Raw genomic sequence first — 18,053 nt, forward strand, 5'->3', positions numbered from 1 at the left:
TCCAACAGTCTTCACAATTCAAGGGCTGCAGGATGGTCCATTGAATGACACCCCCCACCCCCCCCCCCCACCCCGATAATACCATCTTCTGCCGCGTCTCTAACATCAGATCATGGTTATCGTAACCTACAAGGCTGCCCAAGAAGAAGGCTAACACACTTAGGCCTTATTCACGTGGACGTGTTATGCGTCCGTGATACGCGCGTCGCATGGACCTATGTTAGTGAATGGGGTCGTTCAGACTGTCAGTGATTTTCACGCAGCGTATGTGCGCTGCGTAAAACTCACGACATGTCCTATACTTGCCTGTGTTTCGCGCAGCACGCACCCATTCCGGGTGCCGCACGTGATTCGCGCTACAGCTGGTAAAGAGAAGGGAAACATAAAATCCCCTCCTTTACGGTGTCGCATAAAAAGGAGTGTCATAATCATGCTGGCTGCGCGAAAATCACGCAGCCACGCCCCATATACACGTCACATGCGCACAAAACTGACACGTTCATTTGAATAAGGCCTTAGTGTGTGTGTGTGTGTGTGTGTGTGTGTGTGTGTGTGTGTGTGTGTGTAATATATATATATATCTCCATCTATATCATCCCGCTGTTGATTAATGGTTTGTGATAAGATATGAGAAATGGCATTTGTCACTTACACAGCACCTGGTAATCTAGGGCGTCACAATTGGCTATGGATAATGCAGCGTGTTTATTTCCAGTCACCCATCCTTATTACGTGTTGAAATCCAATTAGTCGGCAGATAATCCTCTCTGCTCGTGCGCTGCTATTGTTTGTTTGTTTTTGAAAGTTTTGCTCCTGTTGAATATCCTACACGCCACCTTCTCTACCAATGGCTTACCTGGATGTAGACCAAATCTATTCTTCACTGGTTCCATTGGTAAGTTGATGTGCAGGATTGGTTATCCCTGGTTGGGAGGAGGATCACTTTTAGTAAATGAAACACGAATGATCCGCAGAGACTTGTACATGTCTGATAATTGTAATGAATTGGTGTTGAGCGTTGGGTCTTTTATATCTGTACACTGGGGAGTACGGTTGTAGATTACCCCCCACCCCCTCAATTTGAACCTCTATTCCTTTCAACCATGATGTCATTTAAAACTGGGTTTAAAAAATAGGTGTCCTATGTCTTGGCTTTTGTTTTACTATATACTGTGGGTATTTTGGTAATGGGATAAGACCTACAAATGCAACTGGTGGTTTGTTTTGAGCAATTTTATCTTGAGCCACCCGGTTGCTTTCATTGAGTATCTGTGCAGGGCAGGATTTCTAGGTCTGTAACTCTTGACCTCATTACTATAGGGGGAACCCTGAACTATTTTTTTTCCACTCCTATATATTCTATAATTCAGGTTCTAGGGAACTCCTGAGATCAGGAAAGATCTGAGTGTAAAACGTTTGGTGCAGGTGGTTAGGACATACATTCTTAACATTCGTTCTCAGAAGATGCAGTAACAGGACTACCTACTGGTCTATTACGCTTCCTTTATTTTCTTCTATGGATTGCCAACATATTCCACAACGCTGTATAGGATGTGCACCCATCCAACCCTGTCCCAGCAACTCCTAAAACATTCAAAGGGCAATTTCCTAGGTAGACTATTAACCTACCAGACTGTCTGCTTATTAACCATGTACAATACACTGGTCAGAACAGTGCTTAATGTTTACTAGCCCAAGTTTTTCTAAATGGCAGAATTCTGATTGGTTATGTGAAATAATTACCGTTTCGCTTGTACATTAATATATACTTAGTGTAGCTAAACGTTTGACAAGCTTCTGACGTGTCATAGTGACGTGTCAGACGTTTGGATTGGTGGGGGTCTGAGCACTGAGGTGTACAGACTCAATAGAAGGTCTGAGCCCATACTCAGATAAATTTATTTCCGGAAAAAGCCGAACCGACCCAAAGCCTCACACAAGCGCTTCAGCTGCTTTGTTCTAGCGATTGGCGGGGGTCTCCGTGCTCGGACCCCACCAATCCAAACTTCTGACATGTCCCTATGACATGTCAGAAGTTTGTCAAACGTTTAGCTACACTTTCAATGAATCTTGCCATCAATGTTTTGGTTTTTCACCTATGTAGAAATCCCCTGCATAGTTAAATTCTGATGTTCCGGTAGCCACCACTAAGGGGAGCAGTCTGTATACTCTTTATATATTTAACGTCTGTCTAGAGCAGTTCTTCTAACACTGAGGCACAAGTTGTTAGGGAGGCAACTTTGATAAAGGCGATCATATGCTGCACGGACCTTTCTCTGGCTCGGATTCTGCAGCATAATTGACTTGTTTAAGCCCCAGTAGAAGGTGGAGCAGCCCTGGTCTAGAGGATCTGTTTAAAAAAAAAAAAAAAAATGGAGCTCTGGCCACTATAAAGATATGTTCTGAAATTAATACACAATCTTGGACCTAAAAATAAAATGGTTATGTGAACATTTTCTTTAAGCTTTTTTTTTAAAATTAATTAACACTGTTGTGGATATAGATCCTTTAAGTTGCTGCTAAATGATCTTGTAGCACATGTGATATTTTCTGATCGTTGTCGTATGTCCCGATCCTGAGGCTCTTCACCTTCCACACCGCGCATCTGTTAAGTGTAATAATTGGTACTTTTGTTTGTTTTATGTAGGAACATGATATTGAGACCGCTTATGGTGTGCTGCACGTCACTATGCGGGGAACCCCTAAAGGCAATCGACCAGTCATTCTCACATACCATGACATTGGCCTTAACCGTAAGTTTCTGTTTTTATTTTTCGTTGATTATGTTGAAAAATGTTACATTATGCAGTTTACTGTACGTGGTCCACAAAATAACTTGTTTTGCAAAGCACCAGTCGCCTTTCTTTGCACACATTGCAAGAAAGTAAGTTACAAATTGTAGCTTTAGTTCACAAACCGAAGTTCAGACCTGTAATAGACTCCAGCGGGAGCCCTACCCGCTACTGTCTGCAATAGACCAGACAAATAAGCATCAATGCGCTGAAAAAGGCAATATCCCTTGTAAACATGCAATGAAAATAACCATTAAAAGGTGAACCTTATTTTATTTTTTTCCCCCGTTTAAGAAACTGATAAGAAAAAAAAGTTGACATTCTTTTATTAATGGTTTCTAAAAAGGTCACCAGACTCAAGAGTTGCTGCATGAAAAAGCACAAATAAGAACAATATTTTTAGGTTTTTTGTAGGGCATATGGCTTTTTTCCAGCTCCTTAAAATTGATGGCCTAACCATAGGATAGGCCATCAATATTAGATTGGTGGGGATCCAACTCTAGTCACCCCTGCCCATCAGCTGCCGACCGAGAAATGTAGTATTATATTGACGGCTCAGAGCAGAAGCCGCTAATACTTGGCAGCTATCCCCTTTAACGGGAAATCCCCCACCCCAATTACGTCCCTATGTCTTAGTAGTGACAAAATCCCTCTAAGTGTTTTGACGGCAACTGTCTTGTCACATGTTTAATAACCGCAAGATATCATTTCTGTCTGGAGGGCACAAAGCCATGAACTTCCTGCATTACCATCAGCAGCATAGAGACCATATTTAGATTGAAAATTCCACCTTTAAAACAAAAAAGGAAATAAGGTTCGTATGTAAAAACAAGACCTTGTCTTTTCTATATTTTATTTAAAATGTTGATAAAGTTAACAATATAAACTTATATAATCCGGCTTGTCCTCTAGGGGTGTGGAAAGCTCACAATGTTATCTGACTGTCAGACCAGCTTCTAATAACTCCCTCTTCTTCTTTCCTTTTTAAAGTAATACTAAACCTAAAAAATTAACCAAAAAATATCCCAGCAACCCCCCCCCCCCCACCCAATCACCTGATTTTCTTTTGATCTTATTTTGTCTTATATAAATACTGAGGCTTGTATAAAGAAATCCTGTGCATCCCAGGAAATCAGTCATTTCCGTCCTTCTCACAATCCTGTATCTGCCTGTGAGACAACTGACTGCAACAGGAGACTCTGCCCTGTCTGCAGTAGGACACCGATTAAGCCCTCCACTGTTCACAAGCTTAAAATGTTAGAGACCAGCGGGAAATTAACCCCTGATTTCTACAACTTTGTTTGCTTGTTTTAGGAACGTGCAGAAGATCTGGCATACTGACAGTGTGGACATGTTTTCCTCCTATTAACTTTTATCACGAATTAACGTTTTTAGTGTTACTTTTAAATGGGCTATCCACAAAAAAACCCTCATTGCCTATCCACAGGATCGATACATGGCAGTACATTATAGTTTGTTCTTTAACTTGTACAATAAACTAATAACCTCACTTAAGATTATCATGGGACAGCATAAAAGTAACTAGCACAACTGCTCTTTATTTTTTTTATATACATATGCATTCATCCCAAAATAGAGTATAAATGAAGTACTAATGTAAATGTATGTAAAAAAAAAAAAGGCAACGCAAGCTTAGTCCGGCAAAAAACTCAAGCCTCTGTGGTGGGTGAAGAACTGTACATGAACCTAAACCTTGCTGCTTTTTATTTCTTAGTTCTGTCTTTCGGTATCGGAGCTGAATCTTCCAGTTGTTGATAGAAATCCCTGTATTACAGATAAGTCCTGCTACAGCACATTCTTTAACTATGAAGACATGCATGAAATTACCCAGCATTTTGCCGTTTGCCATGTGGATGCCCCAGGGCAGCAGATGGGAGCACCACCATTCCCGAGTGGGTAAGTTTAACTATTGGTTTTAAAAGGCCTGTATATAGAAAGGGTGTATTGGGGGTAAATTGGTAGATACATTGGACCTTCGTTATTATGAGCTTTGACTTATATTGAGTCTTTACATCTATTTCAGGTACCAGTACCCTACCATGGATGAGCTGGCCGAGATGTTATCTGCAGTCTTGACCCATCTAAGGTAAATGCCTCATTAATTACATTTCAAGTGGAAATTGGGACAAACCTTGAAAGGAATGATGTCCACTGAGTGCAATACAGGCAGTGAAATGGTTACAGCTTAGACTCTGTTCACATGACATCTGAGATTCTGTCACACATACATGTTGGTATTGCCCAACGTATGACTTTGATGGAAGACTGTCGTATGCTACAGTATATGAATATAGTGGCGTACGTCCTCCGGAGTCCCCATGTTTAAAAAAATAAAATAAAAAAACATAAATGTATACCACAAGCTGTTTTTTGTTTTTTTAGATGCCTCTGCATTGAAAAGCGGAAAATACTAAGGCCAAAAGGACACTCTTGGAGCCCAATGCCGGGAGTGTTTCCCGGCATATTCCAAATGTAGGGCTCGAATGTGATTTGAACAGAATCTAAGTCTAATCTTTCTCTCAATGTATCTTACCATTGGCCTGAAGGGTTAATGACCAATAGCACAGAACATATAGTTAATTGTTTTTACCTTTCTTAAACTTCTAGCCTGAAAACCATTATCGGAATAGGAGTTGGAGCTGGTGCCTATGTGTTGTCAAAGTTTGCTGTGAGTACAGTTTTTCTGCTCCTTTTAATTTATTTTTTTTATTTGCTCTCACGCCTTTAATTTTGGAATTTAGTTAAAATTATCTAAAGACCATCTTCGGCAGTGTGCGGTCTGACTTCTAGTAACCAATCTTTGAGCAGTGCTAAATGGGTTGAGGTGCTCTGTAGAACCCGTTCATTCTGGGAATTGGTGGTGCTCCATGAATGTGACTTCACCTGTATCTATGACGCTCCAGAACATTGACTGGATTAGTGCTCTTACAAAGGTTTACCCCTCTCATACTTTTAATAGCTGCTTTTGGCCTATTAAAAATGATGTCACCCCTTGACATGGTTTTTGTTTTTAAGTAAATTCTTGTGTTCCCCATGAAACTCAGATTCTGGAGCATTTTTGTTCCTCTGTTGTTCGTCCTGGAAATGCAAGACTAAATTAACAACTGGGGGTTTTCCTTCTCCTGTCAATGGGGTGATTGGACCGTGTCATGTGCAGGGACATGTCCCATTGACTAGGGAAATGGTAATACCCAGTTGTCAATTTATTCATACATTTACAGGAAGAATAATAGGGGAACCGCATAAGGCATAGTTCTAAGATTCTCCAGAATTGTTTAATGGTTAATACAAGTATTTACTAAATTGGTCATGTCAGGAGAGCTAAAGGGTCCTCTTAAGTATTCCACATAATAGTTTCTTCTAATCTGTATTAATTCTCATTGGCTTCAGTGACCAGATAAATTCACAAGTTACTGCAGCTCTTTAGCATTTCAGTGAATTAAGGGGTTTTCCACTGAAGCGACCACAGCGCGCAAACATGCAGGAGAAGCTTTGGGGTTTGTATGGTTGCCTAGGCAACGGTTAGGCCGGTTTTTCCAGGCTGCGTCTCCCTCTATCGACTTTACAATTCTGTCGGGAGACCAGCACCAGCGACACCAGAGGTACCTTTTTAATTTGATGGTCTGTGTGACCTATTCAGTATCCCATGCAGCCGTCCAAGCTCCCACCAGGCAGCAGATCTGTATCTAGCGTTGCAACCAATTTTCCATTGGTGCAATGCAAAAAAAAGGAAGTTTGAAAATACCCTAAAATGTAACTGCTCCGGCTCCTGTGCTGACCTGTGTTCATGGTAACAGACTACAAACAAATCCTATGTAGTCTGACGCTGTGGTCACGTTCTCTTCCATCTGCTCTTCCTTTAGCTATTGAAACTTCTCAAGGACAAATACTTGGTTTATAGTCTTAAAGCCGTTCCTCTTTTTTTCCCTGGTTTTACAGCTCGATCACCCAGACTTGGTGGAAGGCCTTGTTCTAATGAATGTTGACCCTTGTGCAAAAGGATGGATTGACTGGGCAGCTTCCAAGGTAAGACCACGTCCTGCGTATCCCTGAGAGTTCTGTATAAAATCTACGCTATGAATGTGACGTGTGAATAGACCCATACTGAACACAAGGGGCAGTCTGGAGGGATGTGATTACTGGATGTCATTGAACTAAAGGATTGTCCAGTTCTAAATAATTGTCCTATTCTGAGGATAGGCCATCAATCCCATCTGTCGGGGTCTGACTCCCAGCACCCCCACCGATCATCTATTTTGAAGGGGCCACAGCACTTGGACGAGCGCTGCTTCCACTTCGTTGCCTTTGCTACTCACACTCTGAATCGCGAGCACGCTTGTAGCAGCAGTTCATAGTACAGCCTTCTCCCTTTGAAGTGAATGGGAGAAGGCGGTAATTGTGAACAGCCGCTAGAAGTGCCACTAATAATAAAGGAAATGAAGGGGAAGCATCGCTCGTACAAGCTCTGCGTCCCCTTCAAAACGGCTGATCAGCGGGGGTGTCAGGAGTTCTGTCCTGACAGATAAGATATTGATGACCTATCCTGAGGATAGTCCAGCAATTTCTCAGGACTGCACCACTCTTCTTAAATTTGGTTTTGTTCCTTTATTTCTGAATAAACCTTAATGTGTTGTATTGGAATTAATACTCTAGTCACAAGGAAGCTGATGAGAATAATTCTGTTTTTGTTTTTGTTTAGCTCTCCGGCTGGACAACAAATGTAGTGGACACTGTGCTGACTCATCTCTTTGGCTATGTAAGTCTGATTTTTAGATCTGTACTAATGGGTTAATTCCTGACCTCTGTAGTTATGTCAAATTTGGAGCTCCGCGATCAATGCTCATGAGTCTAGTGGTGACGAGTGCCACTGTATGGCATTTGCCTGAGGAATCTGTTTAACGTATATGTCGCAAGCTGTTCCTAATGTATATATTAATCGTACACTGCAAATGACGTGTGAACACTGCCTTGGTGGGTAAAATATCCATTTTGCAGTTCAGAGAATTTGAGGTTTGCGGTCACTTATTGATATTAATTTTATACGTTTCATTCGGCATAAACTCTCCTTTTAAAGAGGTGCTCTGATGCATTTATTTTTATTTTTATTGTGGCACTTGTTTGGAGAGCACACTTGGTAAGAGGATTACCCATGTCACGTGCCCGCACTGACTGTACGACTCCTGCAGCGTCTGCTGTGCGGGCTGGAGCTCTATCACTATAAATGCCTAAGACGCTCAATGTGTGTCAGGAATGCATAGTGAAAGACTTCGGGTCCACACAGCAGACTCTGTAGGAATCGTGTGGGTTTCCCTTTATGATGGTGTAGGGTAACTATATACGGATTGACTGGTCATGGTTGTATTGGCTAAATTGTGTCTGAAGTTGTCTGGCAGCACATCTACTGGAAGTGGTTTATTGACATTGCTGGTGGTCTAGGGTAGAGGAGGGGGCAATACCTGTTGTCCCGTGGTGTACTCCCCCCTACCAGGCTCCAGTAATGTTTGTCGGGTCTCTTTGACTTGAAGTTGGACATGTGCTCCTCACATTGGCTGTCCCTTGCTCAGAAGGGGAAGAGGGTTGAACAGCTGCATAGTTCTTTCTGTGATGAGGCCGAGCACTTCATGGGCAATCCACTTAATCCTCAAATTAACACACCCCTGCCCCCCGGTCCATGGGTCAAATTTGAAATATGTTTGGGTATATGGACTAAGATTACATTGTGCCCTCCAGGTGCCGTGCATACACCATTTTATTTACCCTCTGTTGCCCCAAAATGGCAACCGCGCTTCTCGGTTGAACAGATGCACATACTTTTTGTTCTCCCAATTTCCAGCGCTAGTCACGGCCAATCCCGAGAACAGACAGAGCATCTAACGCCCTATGTATATTGTGCATTGATAGGCTGGGAAGTTCTGCAGCCATTTTGGGACAACAGAGAGGACCCTAAAATGGGGCAATTGGAGGGTACCATGTATTATCACTCCGTATACCCTATGACATTTAAAGTCATGCCCCTGGACCGAAGGGTCGCGTCAAGGTCACTGGGCACCACTGACCTTGGGTTATACTGTATTTTTTAGACTATAAGAAACCCTTTTGGGGGAAGTAATTCAGAAGTGACCGCTAGTCTAGCTGCTTTTCCTGTTGTCACTTTTTAGCAAACATTGCATTGCAAATCTGCTCCGCTCACTTCTTCTAGTTTACGAATATATGGCCAATTCCACACTTTGGGTGGACGTCCTGTTTCTACTTAGTAGCTTTTTGTTTTTTATTTTACAGGACGAACTCCAGTCAAATCTGGACTTGGTTCAGACCTACAGGTTACATATCGCCCAGGATATTAACCAAGAAAACCTTCAACTCTTTGTTAATTCTTATAACAGGTAACTCGCAAGAATCTGTGCACATCAGTGAGGTTATGTTCACACGGCATATTTTTGGCCGAAAAATCGGAACCGGAACACCTCCAAACATCTGCCCATTGATTTTAATGGGAAAAACGGCTTTGTGTTCCGTTGGGCTGTTCTACGCAGCAGTTTCGAAAAACTACCGTGTAAAGAAAAAAAAAACTGCCTTGAAAAAGTGCAGGTCACTTGGGATGTTTTTGGAGCCGTTTTTCATTCTCTGTAGAAAACCGCTCCAAAAACTGCTGTAAAACACTGCGAAAATCACGAGTGGCTTAAACGTCTGAAAATCAGGAGCGGTTTTCCCTTGAAAACAGCTCGGAATTTTCAGACTTTTTTTGGTGAAGCGTGTGAACATACTCTGTGTCCCCTGAAGAGTATGAAAAATAAATCTATCTAAAAAGTGTCACAATCTGCGTGATCCGTATTATAATGACCATTGATGTAAACGAGGGAACGCCGCTCATCACTCAAATAGCAAACAAGTCTGGAAAGCCGAGCTTCGCGTGTTCTGCTCATCCACGTCTGCACACAAACCTTAAGTTTTCAGCCTGTTGCAAATTTACAGAAAATTTTCTTTGTTTTTCTCCCCCCCCATTAGCCGCAAGGATCTGGACATAGAAAGACCACTGCTTGCATGCAATAATTCTGTAGGCACACTCAGGTAGGTGGGGTGAAGTTATTTTTTTTTGCTTTCTATTTGCATGATGACAATCATTGTACAAGATCATACACCCGGCCATCATACATAGCTGTAATAGCACACGTACATTTCTAGAGACACAATCTGGATGACTCCGATCTTCTATTGAGGCACATGGAGATGGTGTTTTCATTATTACAGAAATCATTTACTCAGAGGCCCCCATACAACAGAACTAAGTGAGCCTATTGAGGTCCATAATACAGACCTGTAGGCAATGTGTGCCGCCCTACAGACTTCTTGTACATGGCAGTGCCATGTACATAGTTCCTTCCATTGATTACTACTGAAGATTAGGCATATTGCTTCAGTGTTGGTTTATTATCGATGAAGTGTTTTTTTCATTTTCTTTTACATAGAGGCGAGTTGGTAGAATATTACTGAGAAGGATTATAAAGTGTTTTGATCTCAGACTTTGCAGATCGGACATTATTTAGAAGAGCTGCAGTTGATTTATCACAATCGTGGCATCTGTTGTGTTCCTGGTCCTCAAACATGAATAAATCGCCAGTGTTTTGTTTTCTAGGTGTCCTGCCTTGTTAGTGGTTGGGGACAATTCTCCTGCAGTCGATACTGTGGTAAATATTATAACTTTATTTAGCTGTGTCGCTGCACATAGCGTTACATTGTCCAGACAGAATCGTGTACATTTTGGAGCAGTAAATAAAATGGTTGTAATAAAGAAATGAAGCTACTTGGTTATCAAACAATCGCATGTTCAAGTCTCACAGCGGCCATTGTAATATTGACTTAAATAAAGTTATCCTGTTTATACTGCAGTGAATGGCGTTAAAGGAAAAAAAAAATCGACAAAATTATTGCTGAATTGCTATATTTTTTTCATTCTCTTCCACCCAATTATTTTTTTAAAATTAAAGTTATTTAATACATATGGACTCCATGCTCTGACTCCCACCTGACGTGTCACTGACACGTCAGAAGTTTTTCTGAAAGTTTAGTTTTTACTGTTCAGAATTGTTGCACACTATTCAGGTGCTCTATAGGGTTAAGGTGCCATGTACACTTGATATTGGGAATCTGACTATGAAATGTTAAAGGTCCACGATGGGTGCAAGATCATCAGCAAATGCCACAGAAATTGAGTAAAAAGTTGTAAAATCTGTTTGTAGGTACAACTCCTAACCTTCTTTCCTTGTCACTTGCAGGTAGAATGCAACGCCAGATTAGATCCGACAAGAACAACTCTTCTGAAGGTAACTTTATTACGGCTGCTCACAAGATTTAGAAAACTGCAATGCATTGTACGAGGGCCGCAATCTACTGTAACAATGTACAGCCGTGGAAAGGAAGCGACTTATTTTACATATCTGGCATGAATGGGACAGAGGTTCTTGTCAGACTTTCAGATCTGTATGTAGCCTGTATTCACACAAGTGCCATTTTTCACTATTTTTGCAGTAATTTTTGATTGATCACTGCCACATTTAAGTGAAATGATTGACAGATCTCTCAATCGGTGTATGGGGAGAAATTTGTTTATCCCAATGAGCAGTCCTGGAGAGGACGACTGGCACCATAATTTTTTAAACACGGCAGTCATTATTTAAAGAGGCTCTGTCACCACATTATAAGTGCCCTATCTCCTACATAAGGAAAAACGATCATTTTTGAGCAAGTTATGAACATGTTCGATTTATGCTAATTCGTTTCTTAATAGACAACTGGGCGTGTTATACTTTTTACCAACTGGGCGTTGTGAAGAGGAGTGTATGAGGCTGACCAATCCGTGTCATACACTCCTCTGTACAACGCCCAGTTGGTAAAAAGTAAAACACGCCCAGTTGTCTTAAGAAACGAATTAGCATAAATCTAAAATTGTTCATAACTTCGTCCAAAATTGTTTTTCAAAATAAAACCCACTGCTGTTATCTACATTACAGCACCGATCATATTATGTAGGAGATAGGGCATTTATAATCTGGTGACAGAGACACTTTAAAGGAAAACATACTGCCTTTAACGCCTTGACCCTGTCACTAACTTTTTTTCTGCGCTCAGATTAGGCAGATGAGTTCAGAGACTGGTTCACTTAAAAGGGATTTTGACGAAGGACATTTATAGTACATCCATAGTGGCAGATGGGAGGCATATACTTAGAGGGTAATTTATTAAGACTGGCGTTCCATACCAGAGTCTTAATATTAAGGCAGGTTGGAGTAAGATCCGACACATTAAGAGGTGACCGGCTATATCGCATCTTTCAGCAAACCGTGTTGGGGAGGGGGGCAATGTATGGGGCCTGGCAGATCTCCAGTATAATTTACCGCCAGTTTTTTTTGCATAATATATTGTCACTGTCCCAGTGTGTTCACTTTTGAGAAGCCAGGCCCCGTTTTGGCAAAAGTGGCTTAATAAAAAAAAAAACGTCTCATTGTGTCTTTTCTATGCCAGTTAACTGGTGTAGAAAGGTTGATCAATTCCCCTAATAGTTTCTAATCTGCTGCTGAGATGTAATAAGCCAGGAGGGTTTTGTGTCCTCCATTGCCTAAGATGCTGTGACACTTCCTGGAGCGTCTCCGCACAGACACAGCGACATGTCCGTGTCTTTTTCTCAGGTGCACGAGTATATACATCATTGCTTCAGGTACTGCAGTGGAGGTGGCTTGTTCTGCTGATTAATCGGATCCCCAACAAAAACACATTCATGGCTTATTAGGATTGACCATCCTGGAAAGTAGTTACACTGCTACTCATTTCTGCCTTTTTTTTTTTTTTCTTCCCACCTATAATCAAAATCAAATACCCATCTTCTGGACAAAAATGACATATCTGGGTCATCACTACATAAGAATATACTAATTCCTGCACTTGTATTTTAGATGGCAGATTGCGGAGGGTTACCACAAGCGGTGCAGGTTGGTTATCAATTTATTTTCTAATAAAATAAACAGTTATGAAGACAATAACCGGTTATGTGATTAATGAATCGCTGCTGCACCTCGGTACTTCATACTGATATGTTTATGGCTATAAAGAATAAGCTAAATAGGAATAGTAAGGAACAACAAACATTAGAAAAGAGTCACGTATTTATTAGCACTAATAGTCCTACGTCTGTGTATCTGATGAACTGAATTTATTTATGCTGCAATTTATTATATTATTTAGCCTGGAAAGCTGGCAGAGGCCCTGAAATACTTTATCCAAGGAATGGGATACAGTAAGTAAACTTTATTGTCCTTTTCAAGTATATTTCTAGGTCCGAACCCTCCAAATAAATTTAGATAGCCATAACTCGTGGATCTCTCAAACCCCTATGTTTAGTGGAATCTCTGCAGTAATCTCTCCAGCTCTTACCTCTTTATGAGCGGTCTGTCCTCAAAATATTCCTTCTAGGACTTCTACTGACAGGTGCATTGAACCCATATTTAACGCTTTCTATTCAGGACGCCCGGACCTCAGTGTTGGTCTTTATCTGAAACTGTAAGTTCAGTAAGTTTTTAAATATGGGTACAATAAGCCAGTTTATGGAAGCTCTTAGGCCATGTGCAGACATGGCAGATTATTAGATCAAAATTTCGTAATGAAAATCTGCGACCCGCAGCAAAACTGCTCGATTTAACTGAAATTATGAGAAAATGGTGCAGTTTGGTCATGATTCGCAGCAACAAAAAAAGAACACTGATTGTGACATGTGAACCCAGCCGCCACCTATGTTCACACGAAGGATTCCCGAGGCTGACCCTGGGATTTCTGCCAAGGTTTTTCAGTAAAACCAGCAGTGTTTCTGTATGCAGACTTGCAACATTTAGTGGGGTTAATCTGCATATGTCTACCAGATGCTGTTGCCATGGCGATATACACCACGGAAAACACGTCAAGAAGTGACGTCACTATTTTTTTCTTCAGTGAGGTGGTTTGCAATTCTGCCCAGTCTAAACAGGGAGGTCTCCCGTTAAAGTAATGGAAGCCTTTTTAGAAGTGGAATTGCCGCAGTCGGAATCGGTGAATGTTTTTCTATTGTGTGAACAAGGCCTTAGGATAACCTTACACGTAGCAGATTTCACCGCTTTTACACTGAAATGTCTGAAATCGCAGTGAACATCCAGAACAGAATGAGCATTTTGTAGATTTGAAAATCCGCAGGATCTGCAGATTTTTTAAAATCTTGTCCACTTGCCTGCAACAGTTTGTTCTTCAACTCAGCCCTGACCCTCTACTGCTGACACTTCTGAAAGAACTTCATGTTATTAGGCATGTGACTTTTCTGTCACCAAACGGGCCATTTAATCTGCCTCCTGGTATTTCCCTGTGGATCAGTCCATAAATGCAAGCAGCAGATGTATGAGTATATATGTAGCTGCCACTATTGTACAATCGTTGTTTTCTTTCTACTCTTTAGTATTCTATCATCTTTACAGCTTTATTTGTGGTATCCTTTGCTCCCCCCAAAAAATTTGACATGCAAATTAAACCCTGAAGTGCATAACCGCATACATTCGTTATATAATAAAGTTATACAATTTTCCAATGTACTTTCTGTATACATTCCACAGTTTTTTTCATGAGCTCTGCTTGCTGTCATTCGAAAGGAATCTTTGCTTTTAGTGGATAAAAATCCATCCTGGGTTTGTGTTGGAGACCGTTGCACGGCTCGTAACATGACAGAGCTCTGATAACAAACAAGTTCAGCAGCTGGATGTCCAACTTATAAGGATACAGTAGGTTATACACTAAGTACTATGAAGGTTCCTATGGAATGATAGCAAGCAGAGATCTTGAAATCCGAGAAGAATTGATACAGAACGTATGTTGCAAAATAACCTTTACTTACTGAAACCTTAATTACTTTTTTTTTTTTAAATCTGATCACGTTAAATTCTGGCTGTCTGAATAATGCGTAATGACTAACCCTTGACTTGGTGAATAGTGTGGTATAAAGTCAATTTCTTGTGCTCCTAACTGTTTCCCATGTGTGCCCTTTCCCCTTGTTACGTGTCCCCACAGTTCCGTATGTTCAGCTCAGTCACTTGAGCAGTGAATCAGGTATCTGTAGTGCGGTGTTCAGCACGTCTTGTGGTGTTGCTCCTGTTTGAGCACAATACATTGTGATTTGTGCTTTGCTGGTGAATGTTTTCAGTTGTATTGTACAGTGGTTTGGCATGTTGGTGTTTATCGACCAGTTACTGCATGATGCATGGCAGCATTTCATATATGTGCTTTGAGTATAAGGTTAAAGGGGCTCCCCGATTTTGTGTAACTTAATCTCTACATAATTGGAGCTGTGCATGTTCTGCTATGTGATTCATCCCCAGAGCAGATGCTGAGGCGTGCAGAACGGACAAGTTGTGTCTAGCATTGTTCCTGTAGCCATTTTCCTAAGATCCGTCATTAGAAACCTGAATGCTGAAATATTATGAAGGTTTGGAACAAACTTAAGGTTTTACACAAGAATGGGGATCCCTTTAAGATGAGATCTGACTCCAAATGGTGATGTAGAGCTCGGGGGGGCACATAGTGTGCTATATATGGCCACAGCATCTGGTCAGCCCTGGTTTATTGCTTCATACAATAAACTGTAAATTTCCGATGGATGAGTTACAGCCACATCTATTGTATTCACTAATACCCGTCTCCTTCCAGTGCCAACATCCAGTATGACCAGGCTTGTACGTTCTCGTACCCACTCTGCCTCAAGCTGTGGCTCGACCGAGGTGCCTCGTAGCCGCTCCCAAACGAGCAACGCCACGCCGGACACCGTGCCAGGCTCTGCAACGACGAACGATGCCCAAGAGGCGGCTCAGACAATAGAATTATCTTGCTAGATCACGACACTCGCCCGTCTGCTGTATTATGGACCCTGCAGACCTGCAACCTGAGCGGCTGTGGAAATAACCTTTCCCTCCCATGAAACATCGACCTGTAACTTGTGCATGAACAATTCTGTATCCTTATCAGATTAGTCTTTGATACCTATTTTCTTTCTTTCCAGTAAAACTAACTGCGGTAATCCTATCCCTTGTATCATTCCTGGAGTTTTGTTGTGGTTGGACTGTTCTGTGACCAGCTGAATCTCACGTGTTTGTTTTCTAGCCAATGAGGGTTCACTTTTTTTCTTTTTTACTTGGAGGGGGAAAAAAAATCTGCTGGTGTGGTTGTTTCTAGATTTCCTGTAGTATAATGAGCGTTTCTGCACTTAATGTATCTTTATTCATACTGCTATAGGCTTTAGGAAAATACACTGCCAGTATATCATATAAGCTAATCTGAGCCTTCACAAGAGACTAAGGGATCCTCTAATGCTTTTAACCTCACAAATGGACTTCACACCAATATCTCGGTGTTTTTGACCTACCTTTTGTCCTAGCTGCTCGTTTTTTTTGTATTATATTTGTTTGCCTTTGTCATTCCAGTGAATAATCCCCAATAATTTATGAATGTCCTTTTACCATGCAGAAGGGAGTAGATAATATGAATACACTAACAATTAAAGGGTTAACCTGGGATTAGAAAATAAGGTCTGCTCCCCACCTCTCCAGAAACTGTGCCTTTCTTGTCTATATGTTGTGTCTATTACAGCCCCGCTCTATTTACTTGAATGGGCATGAGCTGCAATAAGAGACAGCCCGTGCATTTGTGCCGTTTCTGGGGAGGGGGGGCAGACCAAATTTTCTAATCTTTTAATTTATTTTTAAAGGACCTGACCGTTCTCCTGACATGTCTGTTACAGTAAATAGTTGTACTCCCCAATTCTGGAGCATCTTTTCATAGAACTCTGCATAGTGCCATTGCTTTGTTATTCCTCCTGGAAATGTGTGAATATATTTGACAACTGGGCGTTACCATTTCCTTTGTCACTGAGGCGTGTCCCTGAACACCATATTAACGGTAACACCAACGGTTGTCAATTCCTCTATACATTCCCAGGAGGAATTAGGGCCTGTTCACATCAGCATTGGCTTTCCGTTCAGGGGTTCTGTCGGAGGTTTCAGTCGTGGAAAGTCAAACGGAAACCACAGCTTCCGTTTGCATCACCATTGATATCTATGGTGATGGAAACATTGCTTATGGTTTCCGTTTGTCACCATTCCGGCAGGTTTCTGTTTTTTGACTAACGCAATAGCGCAGTCTACTAATCTGAAACCCTCAAAGGAAAGCCAACGCTGACGTGAACAGGCCCTAACCGAGCAATGGTTCACTGCAGAGATCTGTGAAAAGATGCTCCAGAATTGTAGTACAAGTATTTACTAAGACGCATGTATGGAGAGCTAGAATTAATACTATATGTATAAATAAATAGATTTGTACCAGGACAGAGCCTTTTTGTTTGAACAACTTGGGCCAGGACTCAGGAGCATCATGGGTAAATTCTCCTGCTTCATATGCGAGTGGTTGGCATAAGGTCATTTGCCTCATTGCACACCTGCATTGAAAAAACATGCGGTTTTTAGATGTTTTTTTTCTTTACCACATCTCAACCACAATGTCTGAATACACCCTGGAGCCGCAGCGGCAGGACATATATTGTTAATGACACTCCTGCCATGACAGTGTTAAGCTGCAAGAAAGCAGTATATGGAAATAGGTCGGCCTTATAGAATGAGGAAAACCCAGAATAGAAAAGATTGGCTAAATAGGGGTTGGGTCCAGGTGAGGATAGATCTATCATGACATTAACTTAAGTCACTTGTTCAAATACCAAAAATACTGTTTCTATTGAAATGCTGCGAGTTCTAGGTTTCTAGAAGCCGCAGCTGCTGATTTATGATCCACATCTTACCATGTCCCCTAATGTAGAATGTAGAGTTCTCCATGTAGTCCTGTCTGTTTTATTTGTATCTTAGATCTGTGCCCCTCCTCCGCACGCCCTTTGTGGGTTACAGATGGACATGACTGTTTTGTGCCTAGTCACCTCTTTAGCCAGCAGTAGTAATAGACCAAGAAGACTTAAAGGGATTGTTACTACTTTCTATCTTCTAAGCAAGCCTATATTATATATTTTTCCTGTTGTTGGACAAGAATGTAGACTCGATATAACCGTTATTATAGTTTTCTGCTGTTTAAATAAAAGCATTGTCATTCTAATGGACTATGGTCTTACTAATAAAGAAACTGCAATGTGTCCTGTGCCTGGGTGTCCTCTTCTACAGCTCATCTCAAACTGACCATGGA

The 18,053-nt window shown here is 41.3% G+C and overlaps 1 protein-coding gene and 1 long non-coding RNA gene across 6 annotated transcripts in view; one reads left to right on the plus strand and one right to left on the minus strand.

The window, feature by feature from the left end:
* The window catches only part of NDRG3 (NDRG family member 3), a 40,819-nt gene extending 23,854 nt beyond the window's left edge, over positions 1-16,965 (plus strand). For 3 of the 4 annotated variants that reach the window (XM_075845522.1, XM_075845521.1, XM_075845520.1), the window contains exons 4-17: positions 2,648-2,753; positions 4,589-4,709; positions 4,837-4,899; positions 5,421-5,481; positions 6,753-6,839; positions 7,513-7,569; positions 9,093-9,196; positions 9,819-9,881; positions 10,447-10,498; positions 11,087-11,134; positions 12,761-12,796; positions 13,050-13,101; positions 14,889-14,927; positions 15,525-16,965. In XM_075845522.1, the coding sequence (XP_075701637.1) occupies positions 2,648-2,753; positions 4,589-4,709; positions 4,837-4,899; positions 5,421-5,481; positions 6,753-6,839; positions 7,513-7,569; positions 9,093-9,196; positions 9,819-9,881; positions 10,447-10,498; positions 11,087-11,134; positions 12,761-12,796; positions 13,050-13,101; positions 14,889-14,927; positions 15,525-15,706 (1,071 nt within the window). In that variant the 3' untranslated portion in view covers positions 15,707-16,965. The remainder of the gene's footprint in view (positions 1-2,647; positions 2,754-4,588; positions 4,710-4,836; positions 4,900-5,420; positions 5,482-6,752; positions 6,840-7,512; positions 7,570-9,092; positions 9,197-9,818; positions 9,882-10,446; positions 10,499-11,086; positions 11,135-12,760; positions 12,797-13,049; positions 13,102-14,888; positions 14,928-15,524) is intronic. The other variant, XM_075845523.1, reaches the window with a different exon arrangement.
* The window catches only part of LOC142665768 (uncharacterized), a 98,341-nt gene continuing 81,009 nt past the window's right edge, over positions 722-18,053 (minus strand). Inside the window, exon 4 of one of the 2 annotated variants that reach the window (XR_012851566.1) lies at positions 722-923. This is a non-coding gene — a long non-coding RNA (uncharacterized LOC142665768). Of the gene's footprint in view, positions 924-13,149; positions 13,363-18,053 lie in introns of those variants that run through there. The other variant, XR_012851565.1, reaches the window with a different exon arrangement.

The sequence above is a fragment of the Rhinoderma darwinii genome, chromosome 13 (genome assembly GCF_050947455.1).
Source record: "Rhinoderma darwinii isolate aRhiDar2 chromosome 13, aRhiDar2.hap1, whole genome shotgun sequence".
NCBI lineage: Eukaryota > Metazoa > Chordata > Amphibia > Anura > Rhinodermatidae > Rhinoderma > Rhinoderma darwinii.